This window comes from Amblyomma mixtum, chromosome 3 (assembly GCF_055824585.1).
Source record: "Amblyomma mixtum isolate Tamu chromosome 3, ASM5582458v1, whole genome shotgun sequence".
In the NCBI taxonomy this organism is placed as follows: Eukaryota; Metazoa; Arthropoda; class Arachnida; order Ixodida; family Ixodidae; genus Amblyomma; species Amblyomma mixtum.
In genome coordinates, this window is record NC_143014.1 from 425,841,298 (window position 1) to 425,854,059 (window position 12,762).

Genomic DNA, 12,762 nt, shown 5'->3' on the forward strand with positions numbered 1-12,762 from the left:
CGAAAATGTACTGCGCGTGACGTCACCTATGACGTCATCACAACAGTCTATATAGGGAGCGCCAACCGTCACTCCGACTTCACCCTGGCAGCTGCCGGCGCATGCGCGTGACGTCACCGGTGATGTCATCACCACTGTAATAGGGGCAGCAACAGAGGTGGAAATGGCTTCCGCCTCATCGCCCTTAAGTAACAGCGGTAAGAGCAAAGTGCATCCCAGGATTTTTATGCACTCGGTTCATTGCGCTTGTCTTTCGTGCCGTCGCACAGCCCATTCACATTGCTTTCCGGCCTGCGGTCACATTTATTCTGAACAGACGTTGAAGTATGTCTTTCAAGCTTCAGTTCACTTCACCTCATCTCGAGAACTGAAGCAGACTTGTGAATAGTTTTTTCTTATAAAAACTCACAGAGGATAACAGACGCGGGAACGCGTTCATTCGCGAGTCAAAGGGAACTTTTTTTTTTCTAAAAGTATGCGGTACAAACGCTCTGTGAAGTCATCATTAAGGCATTGTTCTGTTTGAGCACGAAAGCACGAGCTGCAAACGGAATATAAATGGTATGTAACGTAACACAAACTGAGGATTTAAAAAAAAGTGGCGCACCGGAGCTGCGTGAAACCAAATGCATATTGTTCCCCGTCATGTGGCGCTCCTCAGAGTATTTTAAAAATTTCGCTTAATTAATTAATTAGCTTAGGTTACTTATGCAAAAATTTTAATATGAACTTTAGAGTCACGTGCATTTCGTTAAGTTGTAGAGGGGGTTATGAAACGACTCATCCAGTTTTTTGTATCAACGCATCTTCTATGTGGTCCCTTTTTCCAGGATTTAATGAAAGCCCGCGAAATGTGGAAAAAAAAGTATCTGTGGCTTAACTCGGCTTAGCCAGGTTGTACGGAGCGAAAGGCGACCGAACCAACGGCCGATGTCGACGCGAAGACGCTGGCTAGCTTGAGATACTCTCGTTGCCTGTGCCGCTGCTTCTCCAGACGTACAGCCCCCGCCAAAAGTATACAGCCCAAGGGGTTTGCTTACGGGGCCTGCACCGTGCCGTGTTATGCATCCTAAGAGAGCGTAATCTCTCGAACCATAAATGAGTTCGAGTCCTCAATCCTGCCAATCTTTGGACTGCTAGATGTGCTCGGGAGCCGTGCTAAACAGTTTAGAAGTAAAACTCTTGGGCTGTATACTTTTGACGGGGACTGTACCTCCCATTCCTCATCGCCTTCATCAACTAGACGAGCCCGCTATCGCGACTCATCTCTAGCGAACGCGGCTTCGTGACGCACTCTGTCGCAGGGATCGCTAGAAGCAGCCCGGCATCTCTAATGCTCAGTCGAAGAACTCGTCCCGGTGGCGGTTCCGGCTCCATGTCTCTGCAGCGTCTGTTGTTTTGTGATTGAAGGAAGAATGGAGAAGAAATTTCAGGGACCTGCTCAGTGACTGGAGCTGAGCCACAATCGCTGCCACGTGCAGACACATGAGAGTTGAAGGAGAGGCGAGAGGAAAGACTGAAAGGACAGACACGCTTCGCAAAACCGCGTCCGCCTAAGTCAAGACGCCGATTTTAAGAACAGATAATCCCCCGCGGCGTCTAGGCGGCGACTGCAGGCCTTTATTCAGCAAAAGCGAATCACGTGGTTACTCACGTGACACAACTGCGAGAGCGAGCGGTCGGAGCGGCGGTCGGCGCAGCGGCGGAACGAGCGGTAACAGCTTCGACAAGTCACTCGGTATGACGTCACAGCCACACTTCCGGCGAGCCTCCAGTTAGAAGTAAAAACCAGGCCTGATGTAATCTTCAGCATTGCATGCGAGAAGTTGAGCTTTTCGCTCCAAAAGCACGTGATTGCGCTTTTGCGCAATCATATTGCAGCGCTGCCAAGCCCGTCCTGAGTGAACAAAGCGTGCGTGCTCGCCGCCTCGAAGTGAGCGGCCGACGCCACTCTCAGCATAGTCTTGAAAGTACGTCATCATATTCTTCGCGAACATGGAAAGCGCACGCCGTGATCAGAGATAAGTAATAAGCAGGCCGTCGGCAACAAATTCGGACGGAGCTTCTACTGAGCCAAAACAAAAAAGGAAGGAAAAGCAGTGCTGTCGCGTATTTAAAGATATAGCCTCTTTTTTAAGTTCCATAATTCTGTAGTGTGTCGAACTACACGGCGGCCGCTCACTTGAGCACGGTCAGCGCGCTCGTTTCGTTCGATCAAAATGCGGTTGGGAGCGCTGGAATATGGTAGCTCATGAGCTCAGTTACGTGGCCTTTTTATATTAAGCGAGCCTTCTTTAAATGCCGGAAAACGGACCACGTAGGAGCAGAAAACTGGATAGGTTCTTTCCTAACCCCCTCTACAATTTAAGGAGATGCACGTCACCCTAAAGTGAATAACAAAATTTTGCATAATTAATATAAACAAATTAACTAATTAAGCGAAATTAAAAACACTCTGAGGAGCGCCACACGATGAGAAACAATGTGTAGTTGGTTTCGCCCAGCTCCTTTGAGCTACTTCTTTTAAATCGTTGGATCATATTATGTGACCCACCTTTTTACTCCGCCTATATTATAACCCCGTCCTAACCTTCCGTCCTAAACACCATCTACCTTCTGTGTTTTATTCATGAAAAAGGTGCCGCGTTCAGGACTTACTCTTCAGCAGTACTGACATCTCATTTTCATGGAGCTGTTCACTGCGCTACTCACAAAATGTGCCCGCTCACACTGCGGCAAAAAAACACAACACGAATAAGGGCAGAAGACGAAGAATGAGAAGTACACAAAGCCATGAACTTCACTCAACTAACCCATGGCTTGTCATCCTAGTGCTTACCTTGCGTGACACCCTTCAGGCCGAGCTTCCTGGCGATGCTTTGTAGCAGGGAAGAACTCACCGTGGTGCCGCCGACGATCAGTTTTTTAACGCTGCTTGTGTCCACTTTACCAAGAAGCGGATGCTGATCCAGTTTGCGCATTAACATAGGAAACAGGCCCACCATTGTTGGCTGTTGGGTAACAAAAGATAGATGCCCACAATACTGCGTCAGAGAGCTGAGGAATATGGTTACCTCTGGGGTAGGTTCACGCAATAACGCCAGCGCTCTAGGTCTGCGCCATGTAAAACATCAAAGCAACGGGGTCATGAGATACGTTCGACAAATTGAGGGAGAGAATTTTGGCTGTCTGGGCAAGGTTACTCATTTCTAGTGCTCCATTACGCTGGTGCTTAGAAAGCGCTATAAGCGGTATAGTTACCATGTGATTGCTTATACGTTTAGCGGCACTGCTGAAAAGAAAGCTACGCAACCAACGCAAGCCCATGACGTGAATTTACATTATGATTCCGTAAGTATGCAATCCTTGCCATATCACAAATTTCCGTGCCATGGAATTACAGCGAGCCGCGACCGAACATTATTCGTATTTCCCTATCACATAATTGGAAGCCCAGCCACGCAGCACACTCGACGCCAACGATGGGTGTCTTGTGCCACGCGGTTATTGAGAGAAATGCCAAATAAAAAAGAAACTAATTACCAACAGACGATGGCTGCGTCGGTAGTTCGAAAATCGATGATTTGTTTTTTAAGATGGTTTTTTTAAAAGGGGCTTGGACGAAGGGAGCAGAGGCTAAAATAGTCCGAGGTCAGCTAGATCGAGCACAGACACACGCGGGAATGGGAATGCAGCTGAAGCGTCGTTCATCTTCGTATTTTGTCACGAATGTGAATCTTCTTTTGACCAATCGCGCCCGGGGAGAAGAGGAGCCATCCTAGCGACTTACGGCGACGGTAAGATGGCGAGGTTGCAAAAAGGCTTGAGGCACTTGGCATGAAATGCCTCGTGGCCGCGGCGGCAGGGGTCGGGAGACGGCGTGATGGGTTCAACGACGTAATTAACAGTAGACGTGCGCTCCAGGACACGGCAGGGGCCGGGCGATGATACTTGGCGAGAAATTTTGAGGATAGTCTAGAAGTACTTCATGGTATCCAGAACCACACGAGGGTGCCGGGAGAGAAGTGCGGGGCGGGTTGAGCGTATTCGTGGCGGGATTTCTCGTCATACTGGGTATCAGTCGTGAGTGAGCGGGCGATCTGGCGACATTCATCGCCATGTTGCGGCTTCAGAAACTGGGGAATATTCGGAGACGTCAGGTTGGTAAGGGAGAATAATATCTATTGTAGTAGACGGATGACGGCCGTAAAGAAGAAAGAAAAGAGAGAAAGCGGTAGTGGGCTGCGTGGCGGTTTTGTATGTGTAAGTCACATATGGAAGAACGAGATCACAAATGGAGTGGTTAGAAGCGTCGTACGTAGAGAGCATGTCCCCGAGGGTGGGGTTAAATCATTCGGTGAGGCCGTTAGTCTATGGATGATAAGCGTAGGTTTTTCGATGAATGATGTTGCATTGGGTGAGCAGGGCTTCGACAACTTCGGGCAAGAATACGCGGCCGCGGTGACTTAGCAGTTCACGAGGTGCACCATGAGGAAGGACGAAGCGCTGCAAAAGGAACGACGCGACGTTTGTCGCTGTGGCAGTCGGAAGGGCGGCGGTTTCGGCATACCGCTTCAGACGGCCAATCGGAACGTTAGCCCATCGACTGCCGGCCGCAGTGTACGGAAGCGGGCCGCAGAAAACAGTGCTGATGCGTTTGAAAGTACGTGGTGAGCAAGGGAGCGGCTGCAACTCCCCAGCAGAACGATGAGGACATGTCTTGCGACGCTAACAGCCGAGGCATGAGCTGGCGTATTTGAGGACTAAGACCGTGCGGCGCCAGTAGTAGCGCAGCGGGATTCAGGCGCAAATCTTGAAAACTCCCCCGAGACCGCATTGTGGGTCAGTGTGGAAATAGGCGCATATTTGCGTGCGCAAGTGGCGAGGTGTAACGAGCAAGCACTTGCAGCCATCTGCGATGTGGTTACGGCGATAGAGGAGATGATCACGGATCGCGAAGTGGGATCCATGGCGATGGAGCACACGTGACGGAGAAGCAGCCATCGGGTTGGAGAAAAAGTTTAGAAGAGAGGTGATCCAGGGGTCGCTACGTTTTGCGGAGGGCATGTCCCTGGAGGGAAGCGACGGCGGTGAGGCGTCAGAGGTCAAGAGGCTGGCAATGTCGGAGGGAAGCGGGCAGCGGGACAGGGCATCAGCATCTTGATGCTTACGGCCGGACCCATAGACAACGTGAATATCATATTCCTGCAGACGAAAAGCCAACCTGGCAAGACGGCCAGATGGGTCTTTTAAGGAGGACAGTCAACAAAGCGCCTGGTTTTCAGCAACAACGGCAAAAGAGTGGCCTTAGAGTTAAGAGCAGAATTTAGCAAGGATCCAGGCAATGGCCAAACGCTCTTTTTCAGTTATACAGTAATTGGATTCAGCCTTGGTGAGTATGCGACTGGCATAGGCAACGACGTATAGTCATCGAAGCCAGATATGCGCTGGGCGAGTACAGCGCCGAGGCCAATACCACTGGCGTCTGTGTGGACCTCGGTAGGAGCGGTCGAATCGAAATGGCGTAGTATGGGCGGCGCGGTTAGGAGGCGGCGCAAGGTGTTGTAAGCGTGTGCGCACGCTGGAGACCATAGTAATAAATCAGAAATTCCAGATAGAAGTTGTTTTAATGGCGGAGCAATTGAAGCAAAATTGCGAATAAACAGGCGAAAATTCAAGCACGGACCAAGGAACCTCCGTAGATCTTTGATGGAGGTAGGTTTGCCAAAGGCAGCCAGAGCACGAAGTTTGCTAGGACAAGACAAACGCCTTCCTTGGAGACAACGTGGCCCAAAACAGCCAGTTGACGTGGAGCAAACCACTTTTTTTGTTTAAGTTGAGCTGGGGGCCGGTGCCAGACGGCAGGTCAAAGCGTGCCTAAGGTGGGGAGATTGTTGTCAAAGTAGAGGAAAAAGACGGAAATGTCGTCGAAGTAGCAGAGACACATCTTCCACTTCAGTCCACGCAGAATGGTACCCATCATGCTTTCGAAAGTCGCAGGTGCATTACAAAGACCGAAAGGCATCACGGGAAATTCATACAAGCCGTTATTAAATTCCATTTCTTCACTTAAGAGTAATTAACTTTTTTTCGAGAGAATTTGCAATATTTTGGCTAAGTAAATTAGAGTTTGGGATATTTATCGAAGCAGAAAAAACTGATTTTCAAATGGGCTTTACATCCGGAAGGCCGAACTACTGTTCCATAGACGGCGCTTAGACGAGGGCCATCGCTTCCGCCACGGATGCAGCGCTTGCTTGACCTCGCTATGCGAACAAGCATAAAATGCTGCACCTCGAAAACAAATGTCTTTTTCTGATAGTTCCGCTAGAGTAGCGACTGTGATGTAGGGTCAGTCTGCCAGCAGCAGACTTGAGAATGATGCTTCGTGCGTCCGTCAGTGTAGGTTGTTCCGTGGGAGCAAAGTTACATGACTGACCAGCCTAAGATTGTGACGTCTGCTTTCCAAGATGTGTCACGAATCAGCAGAAAAATGCAGCAAGCATTCAACAGCGTTTGTGGGCTACGCATGGAAGCTGCTAAGCCAACAGAGCGCACTTCGCTGCAAAGTGGGCGGAAAGAGACATTGCAATATTAGCTCTTTTCGATTGTCACCGCTGTGCCTCCAGATAACTCACAGCCCTTTAGCATTATTATTAAAAGCCATTAGTGCCTGGCATGTGACCACACTAAGAACTCCCTTGGCCCCGACAACAGAAAAAATTACGAGGAACTTTAGCAGCTAAAGTGGTGAGAGGCGAAAGCCTGAGTGCTGCATTCTGCATCGCGATTGTTCACTTCACATTTTGTTGGTGCATTAATTAACTGCCAATTAATGACACTTAAGCTTCGCCTTTAGGAGTGGAACGCGACAGCGTGTTGTAGCGCTGCCAAGGAGTCCACGGAACGCCACCACCCGTTCGGCGCGATGCGTTGCCCTTTGAACGCAACGCTTTTTAAGGAAAGGAAATGGGGCTGTAATTCTCTGTCGTCTCGGTGGATACCTGAGCCGCACGGTACAGGAAGGGAGAAAGTGTGAGTGAAAGAAGAAAGAGGGGCCGTAGTGAAGAAAATGAAAATTGTATTTGAGGAAAGGAAATTACGCATTAACTGTCTCGCATATCTTAGTAGACACCAGTCGAAAATTGTATTTGAGGAAAGGAAGTTGCGCAGTAACTGTCTCACATATTTCGGTGGACACCCGTCAAAATTCGCACGTGGTGACGTCACGACAATTTGGACCGATCTGAAACGCGACAAATACGCCTTGCTCGTCGGTAAATTGGTTTTTGAAGAAAGGAAATGTATCTGTCTCTCATATCTCGGTGGACACCTAAACCTCGCCGTAACGAGAAGGAAGGAAGATAGGAGTAAACGAAGACACCGTATTCACTAGACGCACCTTTGTTCATTCCAAACCATCGAGCTGGCATGGCGGAGTGGTAGCGTGCTCGACTCGCACTCCGAAGACCGGGGTTCGATTCTCAAGCTCGGCTAATTTCTTACTCGGTTTTATTTATTAATCTGGTCTGACTAGAAATGTTAATTGGACTAATTGGTTAAGTAAGCAATTAACTAAACTCAGTCAAACTTACTTGGAGCATCACTATACGATCCCTTTAATTGGTTGCATGGTTAGTAGCCGAATTGTACAATTGGCCCCGTTTGAAATTCGCGCACTGTGACGTCACGACCGCTTCGAGCAACTGAAAAGCGTGACATTTCTGTCGACAGCTCCTGCTTACAACGATGAGACATTAAATGCTTCCGCCTTAAAAGCGTAAAGCCTTCGTAGCCTGCGCGACAAGTGCACGGTGGTTTGAATCCGGTTCGCACTTATTCGGTTGCTAGTACCCAGGGTGATGATAGAGGACGGGATTAAGAAATCAGCTCACTCTGACAAACTCATCCTGCCTGTAAACTAGGAAGTGATGGTAAACGCTACAAGATGTCTGTTTCTCAGAGCTAGTTAACGACACGCTTCGCGAGTCATTGGGCTGGAAAGTGAAGGCGGCGAAGACCCAGCTCAGTGAACAGTGCTAGAAGTGGCACAGAGGCTTGTCATTTCACTGCCTTAGCTGTTATAGAAAATCGCGGTTAGTCGGGTTGGGCCGCAAAAGATGTCATTAAAAACACCGGACCTTTCAGGTGACTAGTCAGGAAAATGACGATGTTGCTGGATTGCGCGAGTCAGGCATCGGAAGCCCACTCCTTTCTCTCAGCGGCCTGGATCGCCTTGATAGCGTAGCAGGCAGAAGACACAGGAAGCTTGTAGGCATTGACGCTCTCAACGGCGTGACCCCCTTCTCCTCCTTTGCAATTTTCTAGGCCAGACGGTTCGACGCCAGAGGGTGTGCAGTGCGACAAAGAAGAGTGGAATGGTCGTAAAAGAAACCATAACGTGTTGATTTAGCTTCACGAGCTGATTCGTCCCATCCGTTCGCAGATTCGCATTGTCTGAAGATCATTTTCAGAACTGGCGTGCACAGCCCCATAACCCAGAAAAACACTTGTATGAACTTCACTTTATACCTGACATCAGCAACAAGCAAGAGATTTCACACATACCAAAACTTCTCGGAATACATGGCCATACCCGCTACGAACCAATGATAAAAAAGAGAACGAGCGTAATTGTTAGTTTTTTTGCATCCAAAGAGAATGAAACGGCAAAAATGACTATAAAACAATACAAGTTTCAGTGGTCTCAAACGCACAACCTTACTGCGCTGTGATATACAACGTACCACGTGTTGCGAAACCGCGTACCGCTTTGAGTGAACTGAAGGGTTTGACGGAAGCCCATGTGGTCATGGATGGACGTGAAGATGAACGCGAAATACCGAGCACTAAAGATTGTTTTGAACGTTTTTTGAGTCATTTCATCGAGTAATTTTAATAGCTTTGCTATTTCTCTGGTTAAATTATTCTCTAGCTGATTTCTAGGAATTGTCATCGTTTCGTATAGTGGTTTCTAAACGCTGCAAGTTCACCCCAATTAGGTTGTTTTTAAACCTCAAGGCGTACTGGACATCTGTGGCGGCCTGTGTCTTGAGGGCGTGACATTAGAGCATGACAGTACTTCGCGACCCGTGATACGCTCCGAGAAGCAAAAGTACGCATACGCGGCTCCGAAGACTCAGGGGCAGGAACACACCTGCCACAGCGAATGCGCAGTCGGGTCGCCGCGTAAGCGCATCACCACAGTTGAACGTGCATTTCGCTATGCTAAAACTATCTGCTCTGTAAGTGCGCACTATTCATCCTGCTTAGCGCAACGAAAAAAATAAATCATGTCTATGATGGCAATTTTTTGCTGATACATTTCGTTCTAAAGCATCTGGCCTAAAGACCGTTCACAGCACGCATTTCTTTCGTTTCAGACCAGATGGCGCCACAAGCGCGCTCAGAACTCAGCGCTATTACTCGTAAGTCACCGGCGTGAACGCAGCGAAGCAGCCGTATAAATATTTCGGGTGGCTGCCATATGTGTTCTTTCTACGAAGGTGCAGAAAAGCAGGGGAAATACATGCTGTGTTGTGGATTACACAAATTGCGACGGAGAGTTAAAGGGCAACTGCCTAGGGTCCGGACATTTTTGAAAAAAAAAAACCCCATTGCATAGATGAGGCATCGAAGATAACCTCGGCCACTATAGCCATGCGCGCACCGAAAAGCTGTAAAAATTCAAATCAAAGCCCGATCGTTCTTCTCTTCCAGAAGCAAACGTCCTCGTCCTCTACTCTGGCTCGTTTGACGTCATACGGGACACTTTCGCTAAAGGCATTCCATTGGTGCGTAGTTTTGGCTGACGGGCGAAGGCTGGGCGTAGCCGGGGCGTCGCGTCGTCTGCGCAACGCTTTCCGCATCGCCTTCCGTTTTGGCATATGTCTACAAACCCGCATGAAGCAAAAAAAAAAAAAACTGAGGAGGGAGCGTCCGGTGACAGCCTGGAACACTAGTCATAAAAAGTAAAAAATAGTAAAACTGAGAGAGTAATTCCCCCCCCCCCCCCCCATGCACACGCCACGAGATAGCCATTTGCGTGCGCGCCCCCTTCTCAGTTTTTTTTCCTGCATGCAAGCCACCCAAAACAAGGTTTTAGTTACTTGTGCGTATGCCGTGTCGTGTGTAGTAGAGCCTTTCGCTCGCACACTCGACCGCTCCGCACACACACCGCGTACCCTTCGTGCATCTTGTCTACGCCTTCACTCCGTTAAACGGCATGAGCTTAGGAGCGGAGAAAAAACACAAACACAAAGAACACATAAACACACACGGAGAAAAGCAAACGGGCAGTTGCCGGGTCTGCGTTTCGCCGTGTGTTTCGAACAAAACCGACTCCCGCCCCTCCGGTAGTGAAACGATGGGGAGGACTAAAAAAAATGAAAAAGGTGGCTCGCTAACTGGGGTTGACAAACAGATGTATGAAAGGATGCGCTCACTAACAAGTTTAGGTGGCCGAGGCGATCGCGCCTCTCGATCGTTTAGGGTGCGGAGAAAATGCAACGACGCTGTTTCGTCGTTGGATGCGCACGCAGCGACTGGAGTCGAACCACGATCCGGCACAGATTTCCAGGAGATTATGAGTTGAGTCGTGTCTGGCTCCAACGCATCGGCCTTCCTGACGCAACGGTAAAGAATGTGGTGGTTTGCGGAAGACAGTTCGCTCCGGACGACTACGTCCACGACCCAAGCAACTAAGGAGAGGAAGCGCAAAGAAGAAAACGCGACGAAACACCGCGAGGAGACCTAAAGAGCAAAATAGAGAGGGCTTTGGGAGACCCGCCGCTCTCCCTCCACCCCCTCCCCTCAAATAGACCGGGTAGCAAAAACCAAGAAATTAATTCTTTTCAAGGTGGGGCCATGACGTAGACATGTGACGCACTCCACCAGACTCCACGACTCTCGCTAGCATCGGAGGAGGAAGGATGCTTTTCTCTTGCGGAGCCTACTCGACGAGGCGTGAGAGAGAAAAATCTCGAGGAGGGAACGGAAGGAGAGGAGCGTGGCGAAGCAGTTGATTGCGATGGCTATAACTACACTTTCGACCGGAGGGTAGTCAGTTGCCCTTTAAGTTTGCGAGCTCCACGGCCCGGAACTGCTCAAGGACGTACTTCCCCTGTTCGCTCTCGTCTGCCCTGCACCCTTTCCGAAAGGGCAAACACAACAAACACGTCCTCTAACGCTGGATATCTAATCTAGAAATAAAAGAATGGTTTCGATCTCGGAAAGTCTGCGAGAGTAAGTGCACCACATAGCGCCGTGAACAAGCGATTCCGCCGCCGAAACCATGACAGCATGCTGCCCGTTGCCGGCGGTTCCGTCTGCGCCTGTGTGTGTATTTATTTATTTATTTCAAAATACTGCAGACCTATGTGGCCCAAGCAGGAGGGGCATACAAAATGACAATCATACACAAAGAAACGAAAATACAACACACAGCATCATTTGGTGATAACAAGTTGAAGAAAAAAACAGCATTAAAAATACAAAATGCGACAACTTAACCAGCCGCATTAGCAAGACGCATTGCCCATAATTTAAGGTGTGTGGGTATTAGTAACAGAAGCGCCCGAAGCCGAATCAGGAACCGAAAAGAAGGACGGCTTTCGCTCCTGCATACTGTTACTGTAGATTACGCAGTGCACAGCCCTATGAGCAGACAACGCTTACCGTCAGTCCCTGCATTCCATGCCGTCTTAGTGCGAATGTTGAACTTTACTCCGGGAAGTGCGGTTTTGGTGGACAATATTCGGAATAAAGCATTCGCGTCACGGCTGCTGTGCTGTGCCCTTGCTCACGGTCCATGCGACACAGTCACTAAATGTGACTTCGCATGCCAGCGCTCACAGTGAAGCTCATTACTTGCCATTAACGAGATTCCGAGCACTTTCATGTCCGCATATCGAGAGTGGAGCGCACCACAATTTTGTGTGAGGCTGACGCAATTGTGAACCTAGTGCAGCATAAATTTGTTGCCATGCCCGCTGTATTTGATTTTTATAGAGGAATCCTTCGAAACAATAGCATGCCAGCTGATGAAGGCTACTTGATGCATGGTAGTTAGTATTGGACCGCATAGTATTTATTTTTGTCGCCTTTCTGTGTTTAACTGATCTGCGGAAAATATTTACGTTGTAGAAGCGCGGTTAGCAGGCTGTAAACAAATTCGTACGATGTGCATGTGCACGTTCCAGAGCGATGTCTGCATGCATATACTCAATTCGATGGTTCGAAGAGGCGGAGTGATGAGCCGCTCTCCGCGACATAAAACCTGAATACGTTTTCACCCCTTAAGCGATCAAATTAGGGTTCTCACATGTCCTTTGAAGCCCTGCCCTACTGAAAAATCCGGTATGAATTTTAAACCGGAACCGCATACCGGGTTATTGTACAGGATTTGCGATACCGGATTACTGGAATATCCTGTATAAAACAGGACAGTCCTGTATAATACAGGACTCTCCTGTTTTGTACAGGATACTCCAGTATCGCAAATCCTGTACAATAACCCGGTATGCGGTTCCGGTTTAAAATTCATACCGGAATACAGGAAAGTCCTGTATTAAACAGGCTAGGCCCGTATTATACAGGAGGGCCCTGTATCACAGGACAAAGGCAGAATAAAATGCTTCAAATATATCCCACTTGGACTAAATCTGCCCAAAAACTGGGGCCATAAGTGTACATGCCAAATGCTGAAATATACAGAGCCTCAGAAACTGGTAATCTGCGATTATCAGCAACTCGCATTGCAGT

General features: G+C 48.8%; 1 protein-coding gene across 1 annotated transcript in view; it reads right to left on the minus strand.

Annotated features, from left to right (window-relative positions):
* The window catches only part of LOC149357969 (luciferin 4-monooxygenase-like), a 65,181-nt gene that overhangs the window by 14,039 nt on the left and 38,380 nt on the right, over nt 1-12,762 (minus strand). The window contains exon 6 of the mRNA XM_089576690.1: nt 2,840-3,011. Coding sequence (XP_089432816.1) covers nt 2,840-3,011 — 172 coding nt within the window. The remainder of the gene's footprint in view (nt 1-2,839; nt 3,012-12,762) is intronic.